The sequence below is a fragment of the Pelodiscus sinensis genome, chromosome 16 (genome assembly GCF_052426305.1).
Source record: "Pelodiscus sinensis isolate ZL-2025 chromosome 16, ASM5242630v1, whole genome shotgun sequence".
NCBI classification, from domain to species: Eukaryota; Metazoa; Chordata; order Testudines; family Trionychidae; genus Pelodiscus; species Pelodiscus sinensis.
Genome location: NC_143067.1, coordinates 1,611,424 through 1,639,421, shown reverse-complemented (window position 1 = coordinate 1,639,421; position 27,998 = coordinate 1,611,424). Strand labels below are relative to the sequence as shown.

Genomic DNA, 27,998 nt, shown 5'->3' with positions numbered 1-27,998 from the left:
CCGCTGGGGGGTAGGAAGTGTAGAAACATGCGGGTCCGTGGCGAGACGGGCAAGCCCGGAACACTGCGCAGGGACGCCCAGCCGCCTGGGGCAGGCTCGAACCAGGCTCCCGTGGAGCCAGGCGAAGGCCTGGGCGGGGGCAGCTTTCCCCCACGTGGGCCCGGCAGGGAGCCGGCAGCCGGTCTCGAACCCCCGGCTCCCAGGGCTCTCCGCAGAGCTGCGTCCCACGCTCGGGAGCCTCCGCCGGGAGGTCACGTGGAACCAGTGCCAGGTTCGGGCATCTCCGGATGCGCTCGGCCCTTTCCGGCCGGCCGTTGGCGTCGGCTCCTGCCCGCCGGAGGGGCGCGACGTAGGGGCGGAAGTGCGGGGCGGCGTGCGACGTCAGTTCCGGAGAGTGACGGAGCGGCGGGTCAGAGGCAGCGGCAAAATGGCGGCGCCTGAGGAGCGCGAGCTGACGGCGGAGCAGACCGAGAAGCTGCTGCAGTTCCAGGTGCGGGGGGGCGGCGGGTCGCTGGAGCGGGCCCCCCCCCGGCGGGCCCGCTTTGCGGGGGGGCTGCGGGGCCGGCTCCGGCCTCTGCGCGGGCCTGGGCTCGCGGCTTCCTCGCGGGCGGGGCCGAGTCAGTCGCTTCGCTGGCGCGTGGCGGGGCCTGGCGGGAGGGGCCCCGCGGGGATGCGGCCCGCCCGGGGACAGGGGCCGCGCGCCCCGGGCCGTGTCCGGAGCCTCCGCCTCGGTCAGGGCGGGCCCCTGGAGCGCGCTCCTCGCGGGGGGGCACCGGGCCGGTTCCACACACCGGGGGGGGGGGGCTGTCACGCCAGCTAGGGCCGTTCCATGCGGATGAATTGGCCGATCGGCGCCTCGTGCACTTGGCACAGGGCCAGGCCGCACTTCGTGCCCCGAAGCGCTGGGACTCCAGCCACCCCCCGCTGGCCCCGTGCCCCCGGCTGTGCACAGCACTCCAGGGTTCCACCGGGCGCTGCCACTTTGCAGCACCCTCACCTCTTCTCCCCTTCCCCCCACCTCTTTCTGATCGAGGCAGCAAGGGGGGGAAGCAACTAGCGTATCCCCTATCCAATGAGCATTTGCTTATCGGATAATTGACTAGTCAGTCACACCCCTTACCCAATTCATCTTCCAAGTACGATTACATAGATTTTGTCAGTCTGAGTCTACAGACAACTCCAGCACTACTTGTGCTGCTTCTGAATTTTATTCTTCAGTAAAATGGCTATCGAGAAACCAATTAATTTAATTGCAGCTATTCAGAAACCTGTTGCCAGCAACAAAGCTAAAGAGTTTGGCATTAATAGAAATTACAGTTTATTATATTTTCAGTTGGAGGCTGTTTTGTAAAGCCATAAACAGTCTAAGCACTGGGACTGTTATCCTGGATCATGTTGATGGTCTACTCTCCTGCTTTCCAAACTTTCATGTTCACCTTTAGCCAGTATTCTTCAGTTGATGCTTCAAACTCTACAGCTGCTTCACATTTCAGTAGCACCTTGCTACTGAAGAGCTTGATGGTTTGACTCTTAAGCAGGGGTGGGGAATAAGTGGCCCATGGACCAGACACAGTTCCCTACGGTTAGCCCTTGGTGGGTCACTGGTGCTTTATTAACCTGTGCCTCCACAGGTATGGCTGCTTTCAGCTCCTGTTGGCCGTGAATGGGCCATTCCTACCCAATGGGAGGCATGGGAAGCAGCGTGGACTGGGATGCCACTTCCCACAGCTCCCATTGGCCAGGAATGGTGATCTGCATCCAACAAGAGCTTCAAGCCGTCATGCCTGCAGACGTGTAGGTAAATAAATGGCTGATAAGCTGCCTCTGGCTTATTGCCCATCCCTGCTCTTAATTATCTCAGTTTACAAAAGGCAGATTAGTTAGTCCCATTTTATAAAGGCATAGTGACTTGCCCAATGCCACACAAGAAGTATGTGATTATGTCTGGTCCATGATTGGAGCTCCTGTGTACTACTGCAATACAAATAATAATAGTGAGAGTCAGAATAGGAAATAACTCCCGATCTTCAGGTTCACAATACTGTATTTTAACTACAAAGCTATCTCTGTCAGTTTGATGGTATTGGAAAAAGATATTAGGGATATAAAAGATTAAACCGTTCTCTAGTAAGCATTAGCCTTATTGGCGTGCTTACCAGTTAACTGGAGGATCCAGCCATTGAGAGAAGCAGGACCCTTGCTGCAGCAGGCTAGCAGGGTCAGAACAGCTCCCTCACCTGTGACCAGTAGTTAGCCGATTAAACAATTTGTTTAACCGGTTGGATGTTTTTCATTCCTGTTAGATACATAGGTAGGCATGGTTCAGTCACTTATCTGTAAATGCTATGCTCAAATGTTAAAGATATACATAAGTAACTATGGAGAGATTGTATGTTCAGGAGCTTCAGGGGGTAGCCAAGTTACTCTGTTACAGAAAAAAACAACAAATGGTCTGGTAGCACTTTAGAGACTAACAAAACATGTAGATAGTGTCATGAGCTTTTGTGGGCACAGTCCACTTCTTCTAACTCCAGTCATCTGAAGAAGTGGGCGGTGCCCACGAAAGCTCATGATACCATCGACATGTTTTGTTAGTCTCTAAAGTGCTACCAGACCATTTGTTGTGTTTTTATGGAGAGATTGGTATTCTGTTAAGCATTCTGAGTCCGCACCATTAACTTCACTAAAACTAGGCTGCTTGCCTGAAATTATACATTCCAGTATTCGTTTACAGTAGCATTGGCCAAGATGATTTGGCGATGCTGTGATTAAGAAAATGGGAAATCTCACTTTGGAAAAGTGTTTTCAAAATGGCTTATCTTACAAACAAAATCCATTTTATTCTAGTAGTCTTGTTGGAAAATGGTGACTAAGTAGAAGTGTCATTTTTTTAAGGCCAGATGGGGCCCTTTTGATGATGTAATCTGACCTAAATAACACAGGGCATTGAACGTCAGTTACCCAGAAGCTTTGTTTGTGAACGTTGACTATAATTATTCAGATGTTAATTGTGATTTTTCACATACATAATAAAATGTGCATGGTTAAAAAGCACATACTGAAGATGTGACCCCAAGAGAGTTTTGCAAAGCATGCATGGCCCAGATATAGGTGAACATGGCAGAGGGGGAGTGGAAGTCAAGAAACCACATTGGCAGATGATAAAGAGACAGTCACAATGGAGGCAGAAGGCCATCCCTGGGTGGTTTGCAAGGTCCACATGGACTTTAGTTATTGATCAGTTTTTAAATGATTATAGAAATCTAAATAAATTCTTAATAAAAAAAGAGATTTAACCTGGACTATTCATAAGGGAGGACGATGACTTAACTCCCCCCCTGAAAGGTTGGAATATAATATGGAGTCTTCCTCACTCTTCACAGCAGCCAAGTAACTCTGGGTCCGGGTGGAGGGGAGAAGAGACAAGACAGCTAATTCGTTAATGTAAGAGGGAGTTTCAAACTTGAGACATTTGCTAGCCAGAGGCTGATATGAAAGATGGAGTCCCCTAGCAGGCTTTGTGGCCAGAATAGTCTCCTGTCTCAGCAGCAGGTGGGACAGAGGGCTGGCTTTTCTCTAGGGTTGCCCCATGACCTAATGATGATGTCCCCACCCTCATCTTTCACATTTAAACCTACTAAGAAGTCTGGTCCTTTGTTTAGTGCCTGGTAACTTGTCAGCCCCCAGATTTATTTAATGCCGTTTGCCCCATATTGGAATATTTGGTAACAGTGGTAAGCTTATGCACCACTGCATAAATGTGTTGAATATGTTTTAAACATTCTTGCTACTTACAGTTTGGTAGATGTCCCAATGGATAAATTTCACAAACCACACAGCAGCCAGGTATGTGTGTTTCTGAATAGTCTGCACATGTAAACGTAAAGCAGGGGAAGTAATGTATACTGCACCATAGGTGTACAAGGCACATTATACCCACCCACTCTGCTGGCAATGGAAAGAAAACAAGATATAGCCCAGTATTAAGGAGAGACAGGACACTGTGGTAACTGACAGGTGGCCAGATGCTGTTTCAGGGACAGAATGAAAAAGGCATACAGCTAAGAGTGGGTGAAGGTGGATAATGGAGTTGGAAGCAGTAGGTTTGGATGTTCCGGAAAGAGATGCCATTCTGTTTGTTACCAGCTAGAACATAGTGAAGCTGCTTTTGTAGGATTTCATTATTGATTATAAAAACAACAAGCAGTCCTGTGCCACCTTAGAGACTAACAAATGTATTAAGTCATAAGCTTTCATGGTTCCAGTACATTTGATGAAGTGGGTTTTACCCACAAAAGCTAGTACATTTGTTAGTCTAAGGTGCCACAGGAGTAGGGATGTTAAAATGGGTTTAAGTAATCATGTAACTGGTTTCACCCAGAGGGCAGGGCTCCCCATGCATACCAGCTCCTGCCTGTCCTCCCCCTGTCTGTGTTGCTGCCTCTGTATCAGACAGCAGTGCAGGACACGTACTGGGATCCTGCTTGTAACCATATACACAGTTACGCTTTCCCATCTCTACAAGTTACAGACTCACACGGCTACCCCCCTGAGACATTATCAGTCCATGTTTGTGTGATATTGCTTTGCCTGATTCTCAAACTTCAGACTGTTCTAATATAATGATGGTTGAGCATTGGCTTTCCTCTGCAGACGCAGAATGGGATAGTTTCTGTTATGATGGAAAGAAATTTGCTTTCAAAACTGAATTGCCACTCAAAGGCAACAAACCTAATTAACAAAAGTAAAATAGTGGCAGTCAGGCTGAAAGGAGCCCAACATTTCTTTAGTTCGAGGCGTGTGGGGCTATGAACCTTGTTAGCAAACTGCCTCTGGTATTTGGAATATCCAGTGTTTTTATATTAACTGTGATGAACACACTTGTAAAGAAAGTCTCTTCTAAAAAGATTTAGAAAGGCTTTTGTATTGCTAGACGTCAGATGCTCTTCACCCTTGGAAACATAATTCTCTGGAATTTGGCAGTGGGTTGTGAATTAACAGTGGTTCCAGTTATGAGAGTATAAAGACTTGATCCTTTATATGATGTTTCAACAAATGGATCTACCAGAGAAACAGCAACTTCCTTGAAGTCTAATATATGAAACCCCCAATTTTATTCTTGCTAGGCCTAACCTCTTAAGCAAATATGCTACTGAAGCACTGAATTCCACTTCTCATGATTTTGATCTGAGTAGCTATCAAGTATTTTAATCTGCATCTCAAAACCAAAGGGAACGAACTGCCTCATAAAGCAGATTCAACCTTTTTTCCTTAGGATTCTGTACCTTGTATGAGAAGTTGTAGTAATATATGGGAGACAAATGTTGAACTTTCCAGATGCTTGTTTTTAATTGGGCTTTTGTGGTTCTTTTGTGGTAATTTAAGGGGTTTTTTTTTAGTTATACAATTCATTCAGCTTGTTTTGAGCTCCTGTTTTAAGTTGTCTTCTGCTTGTGAGCGCTAGTTTTCTGGGATTCGGGGTTTTTTTTGTTAACTCTTTATATTTATCTGATGGTGTAGTAAGAATTAAGTAAAAGGACAAGAATTAAGTGAAAGGCCTGTGAATTCAGAGTGATACAGTACGAACATACTCGAGTGATGGAAGGCATCTGCCTCACAGGAGCATCAGGGCTTTAGACCAGGTAGGAGTACTGGGGCTTGGAGCTTTAGCTACCGGGGGGGGGGAGGGGGAGGGAGCACTAGGACTGAAATAGGTGCTCCTCTCATAGCTAACGCCCTGGCATCCATGTAGGGCTATATGTCAGGAGTGGGGCTGAAGCCCTGAGCCCCAGTGCCCCGAGTTTCTGACTGACCCCCCCCCCCCCCAGCCCCCCTGCTGCATTCCCAGCTTCTGTGGCTGAAGCCATGAACTCCAGGGCTACAGCCCCACGGCGATACAATATTTGCTGTTTGTTTGGTGGGGTTTTTGTCTGTGTTGATGCCTGATTGACTGACTTCTGGTTCCAAAGGCAGTCCGGTAGGTCTGTGACTCTGGTGCTGACATAGTGGAGATTCTACTGTATAGCGATTAAGGATGTGAACAGTTAATCGGTTAACGGTGTTTACCGTTTCCAGTTAACCGGTAACCCATGGGGATTGGAGCAGCTCCATGCGTACCCCAGCCCTCCTAGGGGTCTGCCACAGACAGGGGCTGCTCTTGTTTGGAGCAGCCTCTGTCCACAGTGGGCCCTGCAGGGCTGGAACAGCCCCCTGTCCTGGGAGGTGGAGAGCTGCTCCAGCCCCTGTGGTCAACTGGAATTGGTAAGCATTACCCATTTAGGATAATGGTTTCCGGTTAACCAGTTAACCTTTCACATCCCTAATCTCTATTGGCCGTAACAATGATGGCAGTACTAAAGTGAAGTGGAGTTTAAATTAAAAAAAAAAACCCACACATACATAAGTGTTACCCAAACTCCATTAATTTTATAACTAATGGAACTGGGTAACAGAGAGGGGTGTAAGCGAGTAGTTGAGTTGACTACTCTCTCTCCCCACCCCCTACTGCTTCTGATAGAGGCATCAAGGGGGAAATGAGCCAGTTCCCCCCAGCACTGTGTCTGCCTTGTCACTTATCTCCCCCCCCCCCCCCCCTTCCCCCCGAGACAGTGGCGTGGGGTAGGGGAGGCTGCTGTTTGTGGCGGCCCAGACTGGCTGTGGGCAGGAGCTGCTGGACCTGATATGAGCTGGGACTGAGCAAGCCCGGCTCTGGCCTGGCTCGTGCTGGTCCAGGAGCTATCCCTGCAGCAACTCAGCAGTTTAAATGTAGTAGGAGCCTGTAGCGGGTGGCTCTCGTCGCCACGTCGCCCTTTAGGTCACTGCCCTCCGGCAGTGACAACCATAGCCTCTAAGCTGTCCCCTTCCGGGGGATGATGGGTTGGTGATAGGCCGGTAGGCCCTCAGGAGGCGGCTCCTCCGCCTTCAGCACAGTGGGGGCCGTGCCGGCCTTCCTTCAGGTCCGGGCTGGGCTCCCAGTCTAGTCCTGCCCCTGTTAGGGGTTCCGCCCGACGCACGGTCGGTCTCAGCCGCACCGTAGGTAAGCCCATGCCCTCGAGCAGGGCGGGCCACAAACACAGTCCATTAGGCCAGGCCCTCAAGCCGGGCAGCCCAACCAACCCCACATTCGTAGGGGCTCCTCATTCAGGAGCGGGCCCGGTAGGGCACTGGCCTTTGCGGTGAGGGGGAAGACTGCCACCCGGTTCGGGGTACCGGGGGGGGAGAAGGGGGCGCAGGCCCACCCACCTCACTGCGCCCCGGCCCAGGGGCCCTGAATGCAGCCAGGCAGCTGCGACTGGCTCAGCAGGGCTCCGGCCTGTAACTTGCTGGCCGCGGGCGCCTCCCTGCCCGGCTACCCCCGGGCCACTTCTCACCCCCCCCTTCCCCAGTACCTGTAGCTCCAGCAGGCCCGTCGGGGAGTCGAGGTCGGTGTTGTCCCAGCAGGGTCCAGGCGGCCCAATCCAGGGGTCGGAGCTCTGTAGCGTCCCGCAGGCTCGTCCGGCCCCGCGTTCCAGTACCCACCGGGGGTCCAGCCGGTCTAGTGGTTCGGGCCTGTCCTCGGGTTGTTCTGCTGGCTGGCGGGGCAAGGCCTTAGTAGTCTCAGCAGGGAAGCCTTGGCGGACCTCCAGGGAGGTGGCTGAGGACAGCCTAGCCCAGGTCTTAGCCTCCCAAGGCAGGAGCTCTGGGCCGGCCTCCGGTTCCCTCGGAGACTGGGCCCTGACTGAGCTCCCAGGCAGCCTTCTTATAGTCCTAGTCCCGCCCTTTGACTTCCGGTCAGGTGAGGGGGCGGGGCTAGGCTGGGCCCAAAATGGCTCCCAGAGGCGTTCCTCCACCTCCAGCTCAGTGGGTGGCCATTCCACTCCTCTACAGAGCCGGACTGCCTGCACACCTGGCTCCTATTACATTTAAACTGAAGAGCTGCCAGGGGGTAGCTCCTGGACTGGCACAAACTGGGACAGAGTGCCTTCCCTTGTCGACTCATTGTGTAGTTGGTACAAATTGTATCGACTGCACAGTTAGTCAGTTTCCTGCCTCTTTAACATCCTTAGTAACAAACTGATGTATATTTGCTTTTCATTCAGACTGCTATAGGTTGAACTTCTCTACTCTGGCATTCTGGGACCTTACCGATTGCAAAGCAGAGAATTCGCCGAACCACAGGAGGTCAATGTTATCTAGCAGTACCACCAACACTTCCAATGCTTACTGGGCTCTTAAATATATTTTGGGGTAAATTGGAGCTAAATATCAGCACAGAACCCTGAGAGCTGGGACTGGTGGCTGTAAATAAACTTCATGGGATGGTGGGAAACTTGGCCACACTGATATGTGGACATCCAGCTAACTTAAAATCATGCTGGGCCACGGATATACCTGACCAGAGTGCTGGATTAGAGAGATTCAACTATGCTATATTTTGCAAAACTTAAAAAGGAGAGAATGTTTTGTCAGGGCAGGCGGTCCTGTTAACATCAGGATTATTGCTAGGTGCTGTTAGCAACAGAGAGTCTTGTAAATAGGCAATCACTAGCAGCATTTCACGGTTATTAAGAGATGGTGATCAGGAACTTTACAGCATATGCTGTTCAAAGGCTTAGATGCAGCATTGTAAAAACTCAAATGCTTGAACAAATAGCAGATACAGGGATAAAGGATGTGCTTGTATCCAGTCAGGTCCAGTGCTTTGAAAAGGCATCCAGAATGTACATGCATTGACCTCTAAGCTACACTACAAAGTTGGGTCAACGTAAACTACCTTGTGACAGCCCAGTTGTGCACGTGTCTACATTTAAATGTCTCCTAGCTAGGTAAGCACGCTGGTAGAGTAATGCAGTAACGGTCAATGGACTGAGATCGGCACTGTACAAGTGAGGAAGCTACATTACCTGTGTTAACCCTAACAGGCACCCTGCAGCTGTCTCTCAGCTCAGCACCTGAAACAACCATTCTGGTTGCAGTTATGAATTCCACTGCTCAGGGGTCGCAGAGACCGTTGCCTTCCCCCTCCCGCAACCTGTTTCAGCTCTGTAGATTTTCAACATGCATTGGCCAGTTTGGCAAGCACATCTAGCAGCTCTCTATTGTTGTGCGCAGCTGCCTAGCTGAGCATGCCAGCTGCATACTCCAGATCAGAGGTCTCCAACCTTTTTACACCCAAGATCACTTTTTAAATGACAGACCAAGCCAAGATCTACCGCCCCACCCCTTCCTTGAAGCCCCGCCCTCTCTATTCTCCTCCTCTCCATCACTTGCTATCCCCGATCCTTATACTGCTACTTTTAAAAAAAAAATTCCCACCATTTCTCACAGCTACTCACCTGTGCTGTTGCTCGGTGAGTAGCTGCTCCTCAAATGAGGAAATCTAATGTAAATGTCCTGCGCAGGCGCGCAATTCAGAGAGGGCTCAAGAGCTACTCTTAGAGCCCCTGAGATCTACTGGTAGATCGCGATCTACTGGTTGGTGACCACGGCTCCAGATGCATTTTGGCTGGGAATAGACCAGAAGTATTGGTTTTCCTGGACCTGTGGGGAGAAGAGGACACCTGGGAACGGATTGCCTGGCAGTTGCAGAAGGGATACAAGAGAGAGCAGTGGCAGTACTGCATGAAAGCAAAGGAGCTGCAACGGGCATGTCAGGAGGCAAAGGATCCATCCAGTGCTGAACTGCAGACCTGCTGCTTTTACAGAGGGCTGCATGCCTACTTGGCAGAGATCCCGCTGCCACCGTGCACGCCACCATAGACACCTCCAAGAAGCCCATGTCTTTTTGGCTGGGAAAGAGAGAACCTGCTTGTAGCTTTCTTTAGAGTTGTGTTCTTGAGGCTTCAAGCATCCTGTGCCTTCCCTGACCAGTCAGTGTGGGTGTTGACGATTCAGTGCTTACGTAACCATAGCAAAGTAGCCCTTTCTGCTGACACATCCTGTGGCAAGGTGATCTGATGCCAAACTAGGGATAGCATGCTCTCTCTTGCTCCACTGCAGTCTGAGAACCCCATTGCAGATCCATCCACTGTGGCCTGCATGTTGCCAAGAGCAGTCCTGCCTAACTGGAGACAGTTAATGGCCCTGCACACTTGTAGGACAGTGGCTCCCAGACCGGATTTTGCAACTCTGAAATGACTTCCTACTGACTGGTAGCGACCCAGCATTTCAGATCACCACGGTGGGATTTACTCTGTTCTCCGCTGTCCGTGCAGCTTCCATTCTGGTGTCCCTGCGCTGGAGGGCTGGGGCAAGCTCAGCACCAGGATCCTGGACCGTGGCTCTGTGCATCCAAACGTTCTGCAGTTACTGCTCATCATCCTAAGTAGGGGCGTGACCAATTAACTGGGAGCTTCTCTGGGTCCACCACACCATGGGGGGGGGGGGGGAGCTGCTGTGGCCTGGAGGGGGGGGGGGGGTAGGTTAAGCAGTTAACTGGGATTTTACATCCCTAGTCCTAAACCTGCATGACGATTCATTCCCGCCAGTCAGTGCTCGTTTCTCAGGCCTAGAAGCAGCACTCCATTACATGCAGCTGCTTCATGAATGCCACCAACGATCTTGACTTGGTCCTCATTATGTCTCACTGCGATCTGCCCTCCAGCAAATCATCACATTCCCTGTGGCTCCTCCTGCAGCTTTGCTAACACTGGAGGATTGTGTGGCGTGTGCTTGCAGCACTTAGAATAGTAGTGCAGAGCTGTTCCGGCTCCATGGTTGTCTCCTGGAATGGAGACAGTTGTAAGCTGAGAAATTGACATCTTGCTCCCAGTCACCTCTGCGCAGCTAGTTTCTGCCCCACCATGCATTGCCAAAACTTCCCAAAAGACAGAGTGCTGGCTGTGCACTGGGATACCTCCCCATGGTGCCCTGCGCTATTCATTGGAACAGCCACTCCTGGTTAGTGTGCACAGCACAGATGCCGGGAGTCCAGTGTGAACTAGGGATATGAAAGTGTAACCAGGTACGCCTGGGTTTGTTGGTCAGCTTTTACGGTTACACACAGGCTCCCAGTACGCAGGGGGAGTTAGCTTATAAGCTGGTTCCCCATGTATCCTGGCTCCCAGAGAGCCAGCTGCCCCCTCCTCCCATACTCCTGCCTCTCTATCAGAGGCAGCAGTGTGGGGAGGGAGGTGCAAACTGGTGCGCACTGGGAGCCAGCTTAAAAGCCAGTCTGCCTGCCCACCATCCCTTCCCCACACCGCAGCCTCTGTATCAAGCTATAAAGGCTAGCTAAGCCAAGCTTTTTTTTCCCTAGCAACATCCAACATAGTAATCACAGTTGTACTAAAAGGCATCGAGAGTCTTGAAGATTGATGCATTGCAAGGTTGATCCACATTGTTCTCCAGACAAATCTACATGTTCATGCATATCATTTTGTCCAATAAGCAGTTTTCCTTGTTTCATTCTTACAGCTAGGCCCTGGATCATCTTGCACGAACACTTGACACGTTTTTGTTTTTGTTTTTTTACCCAAGGAACTAATGTCTTCAAACTATTTCTAGATAGACACTTTTACACCTAAAAATCATGACTGTTTTTCTGTGGCAAAAGTTTAGGGGAATATAGGAAACTCTGTGTGTGATGAATAATGTCTCCCCTTTGTCTTTCCAATCCACTGTCCTTTCTATGCTGGCTCCATCCTTTCCTATCCATTGTCTTACTGTCTTAACTAACTCTGCTGTGCTTGGGCCAGACCTGCCACCACAAGCTCAGAACCAGAACAATCAGATCCAGCTTGGGTCTGTCTGTGCACATGTCAGTCTGCTGAGAAACAAATTGAAAGCCCAGAACTTTCAAGAAGCAAAAGCTGGTTGTTTGGCTGGCCAGATTAGAGCCACGCTTTGAGTGTAGGTAAAGCATGTTCATCATAAGATTTAATACCTGTTGTTTTTAATGAGAAATGTAGTGTTTTATTTATAATTAAAAAAATTAGAAAATCCAATTTAAATTAAACTGCTTTTTTATTTTAAAAAATCAGATTTTTTTTTTATCCACCCTGCCTGGCAAGCTGCTCTAAAAGAGCTTAGTACAGGGCTAACAGAAGCACGTTTATGGTTTTCCATAAATCTATATATCTAGCCCCATACCATGTGATGGGCACAGTGGGTAGTTGGAGGGAGACATTTTTCTCTGGCACAATGACAGGAATGTTCACTTCAGTCAAAGATTTTTTCCTCATCCAGAAGTTATGCCATGTCAGATGGCCACATCCATGTGAGGTGTTGTGCAGAAGTTTTGATTAGCAAAGATTCAAATTGCGTTGAACACAGAGTGCCCCGGCGGCTATGTGGTCTGTGATTTATGGTTTTAGTGCAAGGTGACCTGAAACTCAGTACTTGTGCAATGTTTAGAGTGCTGTGTTTGTATAACACTTCCGCAAACAGTGCAAAGCTGAAAAATGCTCCATCTTCAATAATATCGCTCATTTCACCTGAATTGCCTTCTGGTTGCAATGGATTGTGGCTGAGAACAGGGTTGGAGGCTTGCCAGTGACTTCCCTCACTCCCTAGGGGAGGAGCTCTGGGGCTGATGTTTGTGCGCACTGACTTTTAGAAATAGCCGCCCATTCCTTCTGAAGTGGAGGGGAAGGCTCCCAGCAGTAAGGCCGATTGGATTTCTCAGTCTGGCTTGTAGCCGGGAACGGGTAAGAGATTTACCTGCCTTGCAGGACTGCTGAGGGTTACGTGCTATTGGGAGAATGGGAAGTCCTGCCCGAGAGCTCAGCGTTTCACAGCAGAAATAAGAATACCTACAGAAGCTGCAAGATTCTCGTGGGCAACCGCTGGAAGCATTCATGCTGAATTGGAGGGAAGTTCCCCCCCCAGGTTCTGGTTATTAATTTTGTATTATGGTAACACTCATCTGTTCAAATACAGCAGTGAGCTATAGAGAGATTACGCTTCCCTTGGCACTCATCCTTGGTTTGTTCCTTCCTTCTCCAGGACTTGACTGGCATAGAGTCTATGGACCACTGTCGTCATACCCTGGAGCAGCACAACTGGAACATAGAGGTACGAGTTAGAAGTATCGGAGGGGCACTTTTCTTTCAGTGATTTAAGATGAAGAGTCTGAATAACTGTGGGTCTCTGAAAGTAGAATTTCCTTTCTTAAAGGATCCTTATAGTGGTAGGAGTAACTATAGCCAAGGCCACGTTATCAAATCCTCATACTTACACGTCAGAAGTAATCTGCCCAGCTTCGAATGCCCCCGCCCCAGCAAGCTCGATTCCTTTGCTTATTGGTAAGACCCTGAGGTGGGCTCATTTCATTGTGGCTGTTCAATGAGCAACTCACTCTGAATGGAAATTGTGAACTGAGGTTGCACCCTCCCGTCTCTAACCTGCAGGTTTTGGTCTCCAGGTGGAAGTGGGAGACCATGTAGCGGGTACGTTCAGATCTCGCTAACGCTGGGGAGTGTGAGCAGGGTCTGAGCTGTGCTTCAGCTTGCAGCCTGTCCCTTGGAAGTGACCACGCTAGAGCGCCAGCCCCCGGGGCCCATGTGGTTATACGGGGGTAGGCCATGGACTCCGAAACTGGACCGTCAGGCATCAGCAATCCCTGTCCGTCTTCATGACTCCCTGCAGCAAATCCAGCCCAGCCAGGTTCCTGGGGGGCTTGTCCTGCCCCCCTTGGGGTGCAATAGCTACGGGAGTGTTTGCAGCTACCGAGGTGACCTTCTCCGAGAACAGTGGCCTGGCATACCAAAGCTGGATGGCCTGAGGCTTGCAGAGAGGGATGAAGGTTGAGAGGAGTTCAGCCTGACCACTCCCACGCCAGGGGCCCGATGCTGCTATCAAAGCCGTCTTGGCTTTCTCCCTGTCCCTGGGCCTTTGGCCTGCAGCCCAGGCAGGGTCCTGTCTCTCCAAGGGCCAGCTCTTAACCCAGCTGCATGATGTCTTTCTCCCCCAGCTAGAGGCTTTGCTCTGCTGGGGCACCTCTCCTTTGCTTGGCCCGAGCAGACGTGCGGGTGCTTGGGGTTCCTGTTCTTTCCACAGTCTCTCTTGCTATGGGTTGGTTTCAGCCACCCTGTGAGTATGAGTCACCCACCCCACGGCCCCTGCTCTCCACCAAGAGCTTTTTACCCCTTCACGCTCTGTACACACAGTGCAAAGCACAGAGCGTCACCCAGGCGTCTAGTGGAATCAGAAATATTCCCCGCATTCCCACCTCGCAACAGCTGGGAACCGAATTCAGCCCCGTCACACGTGCTGTGGAGCCTAGTACTGTTGCCACTTCGGTCCATGCCTCAGATCTCTGCTCCTCTGGCTCGCTTCCCGAGTACCCAGCTACACCGCTCTGTCTTCAGCCATGCCGTCCCCTGCCCCTCAACAAGCCGTCCAGCCAGCATGCACATGGCTCTGTCCTGCTCCTTAACACCCTCTGAGATCGGGACCCATAAGAATGGTCATACGGGGGCAGACCCTCTAGCCCAGCGTCCTCTCTTTCGACAGTGCTAACGAACAGAACATGGCAATTACGTGATCCATCCCGTCCCAGCTTCTGGCAGTCAGAGCTTAGGGACTCTTGGCTAATGGCCATTGCTGGACCTGGCCTATATCCCCTGCCTAGCTCTTTTAGGTACTGTTATACTTTTGGCCTTCGCTGCATCCCCTGGAAATGAGGTCCACAGACACTGTGGTGTGAAAAATACTTCCTTGTGGTGTTAAACCTTCTGCCTGTGAATTGCACTGGGTAGCTCCTGCCCTGCTGCTTGCGTTCCTGGAAGGAGTAAATAACACGTACATCCTTTCTCCACACCCGTCACGATTTTATAGACACATTCCCCTTCAGTAGTCTCTCTTTTCCGATGAGCAGACTTGTTTTTAACCTCTCCTCCTATGGAGTCTGTTTCAAGCCCCCGATCGTTATGTTGTCCTTTTTTGAAATTCAGTCTCTCTGTGGCTGAGAGCAGATGGACAGAATGGAATTCAACCTCCGCCTAGGGCTGTACCATGGTTTATGGCACTCGGTTTTCTCTCTTCCGATCCTTTTCCTAATGGTGGCTGACATTCCATTTCTGACCACCGGGCCATGTGCCTGCACTATCCCCGGTATTGCCACTTCAGGGGCCGAGACTGGTACTCAGGGCTGTGAACAGCTCTCCCGCTGGACAGCACCGTGTAAGCAGTTGTACAAATACAAGGCACCTTGGAAACACCTTATCTGGAAGCTGGCAGCAGCTGCTTGAGAGTGATTTTACATTGCACGTGCCCAGTGCCCTAGGCAGAGGGACAACTAAGCCCTACCACACACAGACTTCAGAATGGAGCCAGTGTATTTTCTCTTATCTGCATGTATCCGTTGCAATTCCTGATGAACCCCTTTTCCTGCTGCTTCTGTGACAGGCAGCTGTACAGGACCGGTTGAATGAGCAAGAGGGCGTCCCAAGTGTCTTCAATCCGCCGCCATCCCGGCCGTTGCAGGTTAATACAGCTGACCACAGGATCTACAGCTATGTTGTTTCAAGGCCACAACCAAGGGCAAGTTATATACTAGTTTGGGTTTGTCTCTTTGAGAATGGGTAAGATCTCTGAAGACTGAAAGGAATAAATCAACAGGGAAAGAAATTCTTTGTGTCCATATCAGATCTCTTTCTTGGTTCAAAGTGGGGTTTTTTTCTTGAAAGCTACCAACAGTGCAGCTGCCTAGGCAGAACGGTTCTTACCCTCTCCCTTATAGCTTGGGATGGTTTCCTTTCCTGTATTTTTCACTGTACACAGCAAACTCCTTCCTGCCCGTGAAGCTGGGAGTGAGGGCAGAGCAGAACCCCAACTCACGTGGCCCAATTCAGCTAGAATGAAAGTCTGTTCCTGCTGGAGGTTCTCTCTTTGTATGACGCTCTGCTGAAGTGATGCAGTCGATTTTGCTAGCAATTAGTCTGACTGCAGAGTTAACATATAGCAATTGCATAACACTCCAGTCTCCACAGAACTTATAAGATGAGTAAGAGCTTTATCCCTATTTCACAAGGTGGGAAAGTGAGATGGAAGATTAAAGCCTAATTTTTGGAAGTGGCCACTAGGGATGTAGTAGTGGAGTCGATTAACTGATACGCAGAAGCTGATAGGTTAATGCTATAGACTACACGCATTCTCTCCCCTGGCAAGTACATTTTTTAGCAGGCTGGCTAGCAGCCCGGCTGAGTCCTGGCTTGTGACAGGTCCAGGACACCCCCCCCCCCACCCCCCCCGTGGCTCTGCATTTAAAGTGTATTGGCTTGTGCCGGGTCTGGAAGCTCAGACACCACCACTGTGTCTTCTCCCCTCACCCCCGCAGCCGGGGGCTGCTGCTACCCTGCACTGCTCTGTCTGTATCAGAGGCAGTGGCACTGGGTGACAGGCAGCCTGTCCACAAGGGGAGCTGGTTTTTAAACTGGCTCCCCTTGTGGACCAGCTCCTGACTGGCGCCCCATGCTGCTGCCTTTGATACAGAGGCAGTAGCTCAGAGTGGGGCCATAGTGCGCTGGCTGCCGGCCCCGCCTCTGGGTACTATAGAATAGTCAAGTAACCGATAAGAATTCATGAGATTACTCAACTATTCAGTTAACCGATATTTAACATCCCTGTGCCACTGGCTTTCGGATGCCTAAATGTCTCAGGTTGTGCTCTCCAAGTGAGAAACCTGTTGGTGGCTGTTCGAAAATTTGGGTTGTCTGAATTCACAGCACTGGGCTACACAGTCTTTCACATGGTTGGCAGCGTGTTTGATGCTGGAGAGAGGAACGTTTGCATGAATGTGGGCAGGGATAAATACCTAACAATCTGTTTGTAATTTCAGGGCCTGTTAGGATGGGGTTACTATTTGATAATGCTTCCATTCCGATTTACCTATTACACATTACTTGATATATTTAGGTAAGTACTTTTCTGTGCTGGTTTATTGATTGTGGCAATACAAAATCTAACTCCAGTATGGCTGCACTGCTTTTGGATGGAATTTTCTGTTAAGCCTAATAAGACATCAGGTTTTCTAGTAATCAAATAGTTACTTACACATCCAAAGTTCTCGGTAGCGTTGCGTGGTTTCTGTGTCTTGGAGAGCTAGAATATAGTGGTTAGTAACATATGAATGTTCTATAGCAGAAAATGGAGGGCGGGTGAGGTCACAAGAGCCAGCGAAGGGGAACCCAGAGAATTATAGACCAGTTAACTTCAGTGCCTGGAAAGATACTGGAACAAATTCTGACACAATCGTTTTGTGAGCGCTAAGATAACAGGATAAGGAATAGCCTACATGGGTTTATCAAGAACAAATCACACCAAACCAACCTAGTTCATTCCTTCCGCAGGGTTACTGGCTTAGTGGATGGGGGAAAACAGTAGATATTATATGTCTTGATTTTAGTAAGGCTTTTGACAGTCGCACATGAGTCTCATACTACGCAAACTAGGAAAATGTGTCTTGATTTAAATGAGTACAAAGTGGGTGCATAACGGGTGGAAAAGCCGTACACAGAGTGACAGTGAACCTTTGTTAACTAAACTGAGGGGTTATCTAGCTGGATCCCAGTGGGGTCATTCCTGGATCTGATACTGTTCAATATTTTCATTCATGTTCATAGATAATGAAGTGGGAGAGTTTGTGTTTGACATGTGCAGATAAGTGTATGCTGGGAGGGGTTTCAAGTACTTAGGGAGGCGGGATTAGAGTGGAAAATGATCTTGGCAGATTGGAGAACTGGTCTGAGTTCAACGAGATGAAAGCCAGGAAAGGTAGCCTTTAGGGAGGAAAATGAGGAATAATTGTCTAGGTGCTGGCATTGCTGGAAAGTACATGGAGCTCTAGTGGATCACAAGTTGAAGATGAGTCAGCTGTGTGAAAGTTAACATTCTGGGCTGTAGTCACAGAAGTGTCCTACGGGCAGGTAACCGTCCCATTCTGCTCAGCTGGAGTCCTGTACCTGTTTGTGGGTGCCACGCTTCAGGAGCAAACTGCAGGCAAATTGGAGCAAGTCTAGAGGAGAGCAAGAGACACAATAGAAGGTTTAGAAAACCTGACCTGTGTGTAAGTTTTAAAACACTGGGCCTGTTCAGACTTGAGAAAAGAGTGGGACACCTGATAAGTCTTCATGCATGTTAACAGCTGTTATAAAGAAAGGAGGGGTCAATTGCTCCCCCACGTCCACTGAAGGTAGGACCACGAGTGTTGGGCTTAATTGGCAGCAAGGAAGATTCAGGTTAGAAATTAGGAAAACCTTTTTAACTCCAAGGGGGGTTAAATTCTGGAATAGGCGCTGGAGGTTTTTAAAAACAAGTTGGAAAAACTCTTGCCAGAGATGGTCCAGCCTGCTGTGCTGAGGTAGGATTTGGTGACTCCCGAGGCCCCTTTGAGTCCTACAGCTTTATGATTTTATTTCTACCAGTGTCTTATGAATCTGTGAAGGAAACACGGGTATTAACTCAGTCCGGCTGACACTTGCAGTTCCTAACAGTGGAGACCGAACAAAGAATGGACACACTTAGGAATGTCTCTTGAGGACAAGTGTGTAGGGCAATACTGTCCCTGCCTCCCAGCTGAGTCTCAAGAGCCGAGACACAGACAAGAGGCTGTAATTCTGTTCTTATCGCAGTGTTGGTTCCCTGGTATAATCGCCTCTTCCAGCAGCGCCCTAAAAAGGACAGTTGTGCCTTAGACCCTCTGGGCACCAGAACTGCGTTTCTGGAGAGACTGGTCCGACCAGCTCCCTGTGAATTGCCAGCCAGTCTAGGACGAATGATCCCTTAAATCTGGTATCTCGTCTCTGGCTGTGGCTTATCCGAGCGTTGACCCATCCACATGTGCTCACTCGCTACCTCTGGGCAGCGCTGTTTGCGGCGGGAGTGCAGGTGAGGAAATGCCCTGACCTCTGGCAATCAGCTCATGCCGCTGAGCATGGAACTTTACCTGCCTTCGATTTTTTTCTGGAGGGTGCTTCTGCAGTGGTCAGTGGGGTACTGGTGGGTTCAAAGAGCTCCTCCTGCGAGGGCAGATAGACACAGCACTGGGAGGGGCTACGTGCCCCTGCAGACGCCATGGCAGCGAGCATGTGGAAGTGACACGCTAGCCAGAGGCAGCGTTGGAGGCACGGTGAGTCGAGGAGGCAGCGTGCTTCCCGAAGCTCCCTGGGGCATAGCAAGTGAGCCTGTGGCACGGGAGAGTCATGGCTCACCTCCTTCCTGCTCCCTTCTGGCCGGCCAGCACTAGCAGGGAGTTAACTGTGCCCCCTCTCAGTGTCCTTCCCCTGCCTGGCCTTGGCATTTGGGGGAGAGAGTCTGTCGCTTTGGGCTCCTATGAATACTGGACGTGGCTGACGCGGTCTGTCTACAAGTCTCCTGTTTGCCAGCTCTGAGCAGCAGGAGGTAGAAGAGAGCAGTGTTCACAGCTCCGTGGTGCTAGGCTCTGTACAGACACAGGGGTTGGGCACTGCTTTCAGGTCGGGTGGTCAGGTGTGATACAGAGAGCTGGACGTGTTGGTCGAAGGGCGTTCTTCGGAAAGTCAATAAGCTGAATTTCCAGCGTCGTTTGCTTTTCTCCTAGGTTTGCTCTGAGTTTTATACGCGCTGACCCGCGCAGTAGGGTCACGGACCCAGTGCGTGATATTGTTTCGTTTATCCACGTGTTTGAGGAAAAGTATGGGCGGATACACCCTGTCTTCTACCGGGGGACGTACAGCCAGGTCAGTACGGCGTGTTGATGCAGAGGTACGTGGGAGAGTCGTGCTGCTCTTGCCTGGCGCACTGGCCCGAAGAGGAATGCCAAAGCCATTTTGCACGTGCAAAGTCCAGTACTAATGCTCAGACTCCGTGATGAGGAAATGGAGCCCGTGATTACAGAGTGCTAGGTCCGTCCCACGAAGGCATCTGCCCTGGTGGGGTCCCTGCCAGGCTCAGCCACATGCCGAACTGGAGCTGGGAAGGTGAAGCTGCTCTGGCCGTTCCTCGGCTGTCGCTGTGCTCTGGAAGCCCACGCCCCGTCTTTCATTCGGCTAGTGTTGGTTTACAGGCTGCCATGGGGCCGACGTCCGTCCTGAGGCGCAGCCCACTGGAGGTGCACGTCTGGGCAGGGTTTAGCCTTGTAACTTCAGAAACTCGGGGAAGGGGCTAAAAGGAGAGAACAGATCCAGCTTTGCTAGATTTGGTGCCCGTTCCTCCCGGAAGAGGAGAGGCTCCCTAGCATGTCTCCTTCCCCCACCCTCTGTGGCAGGCCATCGCTGCAGGCAGCAGAGTGTCAGAGAGCTCCACTGCCCCGGTTTCTCCCTCAGCAGTAGTCGGCCTGAGGTCATCTCTCCCGCAGAATCCAAGCCTAGCTTGCCAGGGCAGGGGGCTCTCAGCGACTCGGCCAGTCAGTCCCTCCGCCATGGCCGGGCTTGTGGTGGAATCAGGCAACTAGGGAAGCGAAGTGGTTCAGCTGAGAGGGGAGGGTCCTGGTGATGGATCAGCTCAGTAGCGTGTTTCAGTAGATGTGGCTGAAGGTTGGAGCTACATCATCCAGACTGGAAAATGGAGCTAAACGCCACCCGTGATTCTGGGCCGTGGGAGCCCTCCCAGGTCACTCGGGCTGTCTGCACTGCAGCGTTACTTCGGAATAACATCGTGCGCGTCTACACAGCAAGCCCGTTACTTTGCAATAGCGGGCTGCTCGCTCCGATTCCGTCACCCTAGTTGCATGAGGAGCAAGGGAGTCAGGGGAGGTTAGGTCCATACAAGGCGATTAGCCAGAGGGTAGGAATGGTGCCCCTGGCCTCTGTTAGTCCGAGGCTGGAGAGGGATGGCAGGAGACAAATCACTTGATCATTGTCTTCGGTCCACCCCCTCCGGGGCACCTGGCGCTGGCCACTGTGGGCAGACAGGCTGCTGGGCCAGATGGACCTTTGGTCTGCCCCAGTCTGGCCGTTCCTATGGGAGAGCGCGCTCTCGAAATAACTGCTGTGCACACGGCGCCAAAGGCCCAAACCGGCTGTTTGCGCTGAGCTACGCAATTGATGCCGCTCGGGTTGCGTAGCTTCTCCGGCTTGGCCCTGCTGTGTCGAGGTGCCTGAGGTGTGCTGTGCTTTGCCCTGCTGGGGCCCGGCCAGGCACCCCGGTGTGAGGGGCTCCGGTGTGTTAGAATGCCTGTGCCCCTCTAACTCCGCTTTCCCTGCCCCTCCCAAGGCGCTGAACGATGCCAAGCGGGAGCTGCGCTTCCTGTTGGTTTATCTTCACGGGGACGAGCACCAAGACTCAGACGAATTCTGTCGGTAGGTTGGCGAGAGTTCTCTCTGGTGACTGTCTGGGGGCGTGGGACGCCGCTCCATGCCTGTGCTCTCTTCTCTTCCTCAGCACCACCCTGTGCGCCCCAGAGGTGATCACCCTCATCAACACTCGGATGCTTTTCTGGGCATGCTCCACCAACAAGCCAGAGGGCTATAGAGGTGAGCGCCCCCTGCTGAGCCCACGGCGGGCACTGCAGACAGCGTGTTCTGTGCCGGGCGGAGGTGCTGGGCTGACAAGCCTGGGCCACCTTAGCGCGCTGCTCCCGGCCTCGTTCTGTAGCGCAGAGGCCCTGCCATCTCGGTGAGGAGCGTTGCAGCCCAGAGACCCCTCTCGTGCTGGCGGTTGCCGGTCGTGTCGGCAGAGCTAGCTGGCAACGCTGGCTCTCTGTAGAGGCCTTGTCAGGGGGCCTTGGGCCGAGTGGGGAAGCCGGTGCCTGGTGACAGTGGTTTGTGGTGTGCCCGGGGACAGAATGGCCACAGATGCTTTCTTTGGGGTTCTCCTCTCGTGCTAGTCCAGCGCCAGGCCTTGCAGCCTGCCACCTACAGGCACCTCCCGAGAAGTGGGGGCCCGCCCCTTGGGGTGCCTGCGAGGGGTGTGCTCAATGCATGTCTGCTCCCAGCGGCTGAGCAAGTGGCTCGTGTGGCAGCTCAGGCCCTTAGTGGCCCAGAGTGAGCGGCGGCGGCCCGGGAGGTGTCTCAGGAGGAACAGCTCTGTCTGGCCGAGAGTGGCTTAGCTTTGCTGGGTCGCACTAGTGGGCTGGCCCCCTGGTGTCTGAAGGACTGGCAGGAGAGCCGGAGCGAGGCGGTTCTGTTCCCGGGACCCCTTGGCCCCTCTCTTGGAGAGCCAGTGCCGATGGGTCTGTCGGTGCCCCAGTGTCCCAGGCACTGCGTGAGAACACCTACCCGTTCCTGGCCATGATCATGCTGAAAGATCGCAGGATGACGGTGGTGGGACGTCTAGAGGGCCTCATCCAGCCTGATGACCTCATCAATCAGCTGACCTTCCTCATGGATGCCAACCAGACGTACTTGGTGTCAGAGCGCATGGAGAGGTACTGGGCTGGGACGCGGGGCCCGCCACGCCGTGGAGCTGGGGGGGGCGAGCGGCAGGGCGTTCGGTGGCTAGTGCAGGTGCTGGCGTGGCTCAGGCCGCGCTGCATTCTGGGAATGGGGGACTCCCTGCTCAAAGCTGAGTAACGTGGGGCACTTCCAGGGAGCAGCTGGGCCTTGGATCTCCGCGTGGCTGGGCTGTGGAGTCCTGCTGGCGCCCCCCTGTCCCGGCACCGACGTGGGCCCAGCTGCGTCTCGCTCCCCGCCCCCGCGGCGCGGGCCCTTCAGCGCTCAGGCCTGTGGTAGGCGTTCTGTGCAGCGTGTGCCTGGCCCTGCCCACACTGCGGCCCTTTGTGCCTTCTGTTCAAGCCTTCAATCGCTGTCTGGGCTGGGATCCAGTCCTGTTGAGCCCAGCCCCCGCTTCAGGAGCGGGGCACCTTATGTGCCCCTCACTGGAGCAGGTGTCCGTGCGGCAGGCACTGCTGTGCTCCCCCTGGCCTGCCTACCTTCTGGGCATGCTGCTATTAACCAGCCCTCGTTCCCTGGCATTGCAGGGAAGAGAGGAACCAAACCCAGGTCCTGAGGCAGCAGCAGGACGAGGCGTACCTGGCTTCCCTGCGGGCGGACCAGGAAAAGGAGCGCAAGAAGAAGGAGGAGCGGGAGAGGAAGAAGAGGAGGGAAGAGGAGGTGCAGCAGCAAAAGCTAGCAGAGGAGAGACGGCGCCAGGTAAGACAGATGTGGCTGGCTGCCTCCCTCCATGACCCACCTGCCCGGTGCTTCCGTCAGGCACTGAGTTCGCATAGTCCTGCACCTGCCTCGTACGTCCCCCTCCGGGCTGGCCCCGGTGCTGAGCTCCTCCTTGCTCTCCAGACTCTGCAGGAGGAGAAGGTGCGCCGGTCGGAGTGCCTCCCCCCGGAGCCGCACCCCGACGACCCAGAGAGCGTGAAGATCATCTTCAAGCTGCCCAACGATTCCAGAGTGGAGAGGCGATTCCATTTCACCCAGTCGCTAACGGTGAGGGGCTGGCCCGCTGGGGAGTGGCCATGCTCAGGGCTGCCAGGCACCCTTGCTAGGCCTCAGGAGGCAGAGGGGATGTGCTTGCATGGGGGAGGGGCCGGCTGGCAGGGAAGCGAGAGAAGAGTCCTAGACCAGGTGGAAGGTGAAATCCTGCTAATCCCCTCCTAACCCTGGGCTTTCTGCTCCGTCCAGGGGCTGGGGGGCCTGTGCTCCGGATTCCCCAGCAGCGTGGAGACAAGCCTCTGGCATGCTTTAGGCAGGGTCTTGAGAAACCAACCAGCTGTCCCTAGTGGGCGGCCTGGTTCGGTGGCCTGTGCAGGATTCATGCTGTGGTTCTCTTGCTGACTGCTAAGAGACTAGCGGGGCCTTGGAGCAGCTCCCCTGAATCCCTGTGCGCTGTTTTCCATCCTCAAACGCCTCTGCCTTCCCTTCCAGGTGATCCACGACTTCCTGTTCTCCTTGAAAGAGAGCCCCGAGAAGTTCCAGATCGAGGCCAACTTCCCCCGCCGCGTCCTGCCCTGCCTCCCGACAGTGGAGTGGCCCAACCCCCCCACGCTGCAGGAGGCGGGACTCAGCCACACGGAAGTTCTCTTTGTTCAGGACCTCACGGACGATTGACACTTTCCCAGACCCGCTGGGAGGAGAAATGCAGATGAATCTAACACGATATTTTTTTTAAAGACTGCTGCGTACAAATGAGGGATCAGAGACGCGTCACTGCGCCAGTCACACTGTGTCTGCGCTGGCCACGGCTCACCCACTCCCAGTCATCCCCTACACTGGAGGGCAGAGGGGGCCCGTTACCCTCCGTGCTCCCTGGGCTGGGGCAGCAGTGGCTTCTCTCGGAAATACTAAAGGCCCAGGCCTGCCGTCTTGTGAAGATGTGATACTTTGCTGCTCCTGGCGGCCAAAGGGCACTGCACGTGTGCGGCTGTGTGGGGTGGGCAGGGACAGACGGAATTTCTTCAGCTTCCCACTGTGTATAAATCCCTCCCTTTGACTAGCTCTCTTGCTTTGTACCGACCAAAGGAGACTGGAGTTGACAATGGTGTTCAGTTTTTGATAAAGAGCTGGTTGGAGTTCTTACCGCCATGGGATCTTGCCCGGGGTTCTTAGCCTGCGTAGTGTAATAAACTCTGCCTCTAGCGTGCGAGCCCTGCGTGGTGTCCGTGCTTTCGCTGCCGCTCCCCATGCCGGCAGCCAAGCAGTGGGGTGGGTGGGGGCCGGCTGAGCTGCCTGCGTACAGCTGGAGCGCTGCTAATCTGAGGCTCCCTGGGGCAGTCACTCTGGATCCTGGGTTGTGGCATCCAGCCCCACCCTTGTCACCCTAGAATCGCAGAAGGCAGCTGAAAATGGCTCCAGCCCCTGCTGAGGGGCCCACAGAGCTGGCCCTCCGGGTGGGGTTGGCCATGGGGCGAGAGTCCAGACTAGGTCACCTGAGCTGGCCAGGTGCTGCCTGCAGAGGGGTCCAGTGCAGGGAGCCTCTGGGGGCAGCTCTGGCGCAGCCTGGCTGTGCTAGTGCCTGGGGCGGGGAGCCCTTCCGGGATCGTGCCAGCCCTCGAGAGGCTCCAGTCCGGCACCTTGCTCTACAGCCTCCCTCCAGTGAGCCCTGCGGTGTGGCCCCAAAGCTCCGGGGGAGCAGAATTCCCCCTTGCTGCTGCAGGTCTGCACTGCCCGAGGGGGGGCTGCGGGAGCCCATGCGGGACCATTTCTGTTCCCAGAGTCGTTCCCGCTGCGCCGTGCCCGTCGGCCATTGCTCCTGGGTTCCAAGTACAGATTTCAGCCCCACCCCGTCCTACTGGCAAAGCCAGAGACAGTACCTGTGTGTGCAGTAGCAGCTGGGGCCTCAGCAGGGACGCACCACCCCAGCCTGAGTTGCTCAGAGGCTGGACCCAGCATGTCCAGAGCTGCCCGTGCGCTGGGGCTCCAGCCTGCAGACGAGGGGTCTGTGCCAGGGAGGGGAGGGGAGTACTGAGGGGCGGGTGGGAGCAGAGCGCAGGAGCGTCAGTGGGCCTTGGAAGGAAGCCTAACTCCTGTCCTGTTGATTGCAGGGACTGCTGGCTGAGGGCCCTTCCTGCGGCCGCTGCTTTACCGGGTGGAGGAGCCGGAGGCCTGGAGCCCTGCATGAGCCTGGTCACGCCTGGTTCTTCAGCTGTCTCTCGGCTGCATCTTCCACGCTGGCCTTGCTGCAGAGCTGGGTCTGCTCTCCGGGCTGCTTCCCCCAGGCCCAGGCTCTCTGCCGCCGGAGGGGTCAGGCCTCACCACTGGGGCTTGCCCCCAGATTCCCGTCCCAAGTCCTCTGCCACAACAGTCCAGGTTGGGTGCTTCAGGCCCTTGTTCCTCATGTGAGCAGCCAGGCACTGCCCCCAAGGGAGCTAGCCACTGAGAGCTGGGCGCCTCCAGCAGCGGCTGCTTCCCCTGGGCACAGGCCGGGGCTGGCCCCTGGCGGGGGAGGAGGGGGCCTCTCCAGGCAGCCACTGGGAGCACTGGAAGCTCACGGAAGCTGTTTGTACCTGGGTGGGGCCTTGACTCCAGCAGAGGGGCGGCCGGGCTGCGGCGGGAAGGCGACTCCAGCGGAGGGGCGGCCGGGCTGCGGCGGGAAGGCGACTCCAGCGGAGGGGCGGCCGGGCTGCGGCGGGAAGGCGACTCCAGCGGAGGGGCGGCCGGGCTGCGGCGGGAAGGCGACTCCAGCAGAGGGGCGGCCGGGCTGCGGCGGGAAGGCGACTCCAGCGGAGGGGCGGCCGGGCTGCGGCGGGAAGGCGACTCCAGCGGAGGGGCGGCCGGGCTGCGGCGGGAAGGCGACTCCAGCGGAGGGGCGGCCGGGCTGCGGCGGGAAGGCGACTCCAGCGGAGGGGCGGCCGGGCTGCGGCGGGAAGGCGACTCCAGCGGAGGGGCGGCCAGGCTGCAGCGGGAAGGCGACTCCAGTGGAGGGGCGGCCGGGCTGCGGCGGGAAGGCGACTCCAGCTGAAGGGCTGAAGGCTGTGGTGGGAACGCGACTCCAGCGGAGGGGCGGCCGGGCTGCGGCGGGAAGGCGACTCCAGCAGAGGGGCGGCCAGGCTGCGGCGGGAAGGTGACTCCAGCTGAAGGGCTGAAGGCTGTGGTGGGAACGCGACTCCAGCGGAGGGGCGGCCGGGCTGCGGCGGGAAGGTGACTCCAGCTGAAGGGCTGAAGGCTGTGGTGGGAACGCGACTCCAGCAGAGGGGCGGCCGGGCTGCGGCGGGAAGGTGACTCCAGCTGAAGGGCTGAAGGCTGCGGTGGGAACGCGACTCCAGCAGAGGGGCGGCCGGGCTGCGGCGGGAACGCGACTCCAGCGGAGGGGCGGCCGGGCTGCGGCGGGAAGGCGACTCCAGCAGAGGGGCGGCCGGGCTGCGGCGGGAAGGCGACTCCAGCAGAGGGGCGGCCGGGCTGCGGCGGGAAGGCGACTCCAGCGGAGGGGCGGCCGGGCTGCGGCGGGAAGGCGACTCCAGCGGAGGGGCGGCCGGGCTGCGGCGGGAAGGCGACTCCAGCGGAGGGGCGGCCGGGCTGCGGCGGGAAGGCGACTCCAGCGGAGGGGCGGCCGGGCTGCGGCGGGAAGGCGACTCCAGCGGAGGGGCGGCCGGGCTGCGGCGGGAAGGCGACTCCAGCGGAGGGGCGGCCGGGCTGCGGCGGGAAGGCGACTCCAGCGGAGGGGCGGCCGGGCTGCGGCGGGAAGGCGACTCCAGCGGAGGGGCGGCCGGGCTGCGGCGGGAAGGCGACTCCAGCGGAGGGGCGGCCGGGCTGCGGCGGGAAGGCGACTCCAGCGGAGGGGCGGCCGGGCTGCGGCGGGAAGGCGACTCCAGCAGAGGGGCGGCCGGGCTGCGGCGGGAAGGCGACTCCAGCGGAGGGGCGGCCGGGCTGCGGCGGGAAGGTGACTCCAGCAGAGGGGCGGCCGGGCTGCGGCGGGAAGGTGACTCCAGCGGAGGGGCGGCCGGGCTGCGGCGGGAAGGTGACTCCAGCGGAGGGGCGGCCGGGCTGCGGCGGGAACGCGACTCCAGCAGAGGGGCGGCCGGGCTGCGGCGGGAAGGTGACTCCAGCTGAAGGGGTGAAGGCTGCGGCGGGAACGCGACTCCAGCGGAGGGGCGGCCGGGCTGCGGCGGGAAGGTGACTCCAGCTGAAGGGCTGAAGGCTGCGGCGGGAACGCGACTCCAGCAGAGGGGCGGCCGGGCTGCGGCCGGAAGGTGACTCCAGCAGAGAGGCGGCCGGGCTGCGGCGGGAAGGTGACTCCAGCAGAGGGGCGGCCGGGCTGCGGCGGGAAGGTGACTCCAGCTGAAGGGCTGAAGGCTGCGGCGGGAACGCGACTCCAGCAGAGGGGCGGCCGGGCTGCGGTGGGAAGGCGACTCCAGCAGGCTGAAGACCAGGGCGGTTACTGGTACGAGAACTGGCTCCAAAGTGGCCGTCGGGGCGCGGCTGGAAACGAGACCAAGGCTTTAGCTGCAGCGGAGGAAGCTCTGGCAGCCTGTGAAGGAGCCAGAACCACCCACCTGGCTACGCTCTGGCAGGGGAGGGGATGCCGGCATGGCCTGCACCAGCTCACCAGGGGCAGGACGGCAGCTGCAGGGGGCTCTGACTTACCTTCTGGCTGGCGGGTCGCACTCTGCTCCGGGCCAGCTGCTGCGCGTAGCTGCCGATTGTCACCTCCCCGCAGCCGGGGCGCTTGGGGGTTTAACCTTGTGCACAAGCTGCATTCTCTGAACTGGGAAG

General features: G+C 55.0%; 1 protein-coding gene across 4 annotated transcripts; it reads left to right on the top strand.

The window, feature by feature from the left end:
* The first annotated feature begins 3 nt into the window (after window positions 1–3).
* FAF2 (Fas associated factor family member 2) lies at window positions 4–24,432 on the top strand. 4 transcript variants are annotated; one of them, XM_075900694.2, is made up of 11 exons: window positions 4–490; window positions 12,925–12,993; window positions 15,328–15,462; window positions 16,760–16,836; window positions 19,499–19,637; window positions 21,112–21,197; window positions 21,280–21,371; window positions 22,087–22,264; window positions 22,817–22,988; window positions 23,133–23,276; window positions 23,715–24,432. In XM_075900694.2, the coding sequence occupies exons 1-11, from the start codon at window positions 428–430 to the stop codon at window positions 23,895–23,897; spliced, it is 1,338 nt and encodes a 445-aa protein (XP_075756809.2). In that variant the 5' UTR covers window positions 4–427; the 3' UTR covers window positions 23,898–24,432. The 4 variants fall into 4 exon arrangements, with proteins under 4 accessions (XP_075756809.2, XP_075756810.2, XP_075756812.2 ...); XM_075900695.2 differs by having other exon boundaries at window positions 323–490; window positions 15,328–15,405; XM_075900697.2 differs by lacking the exon at window positions 4–490 and adding an exon at window positions 12,067–12,626.
* The last annotated feature ends 3,566 nt before the right edge of the window (window positions 24,433–27,998 follow it).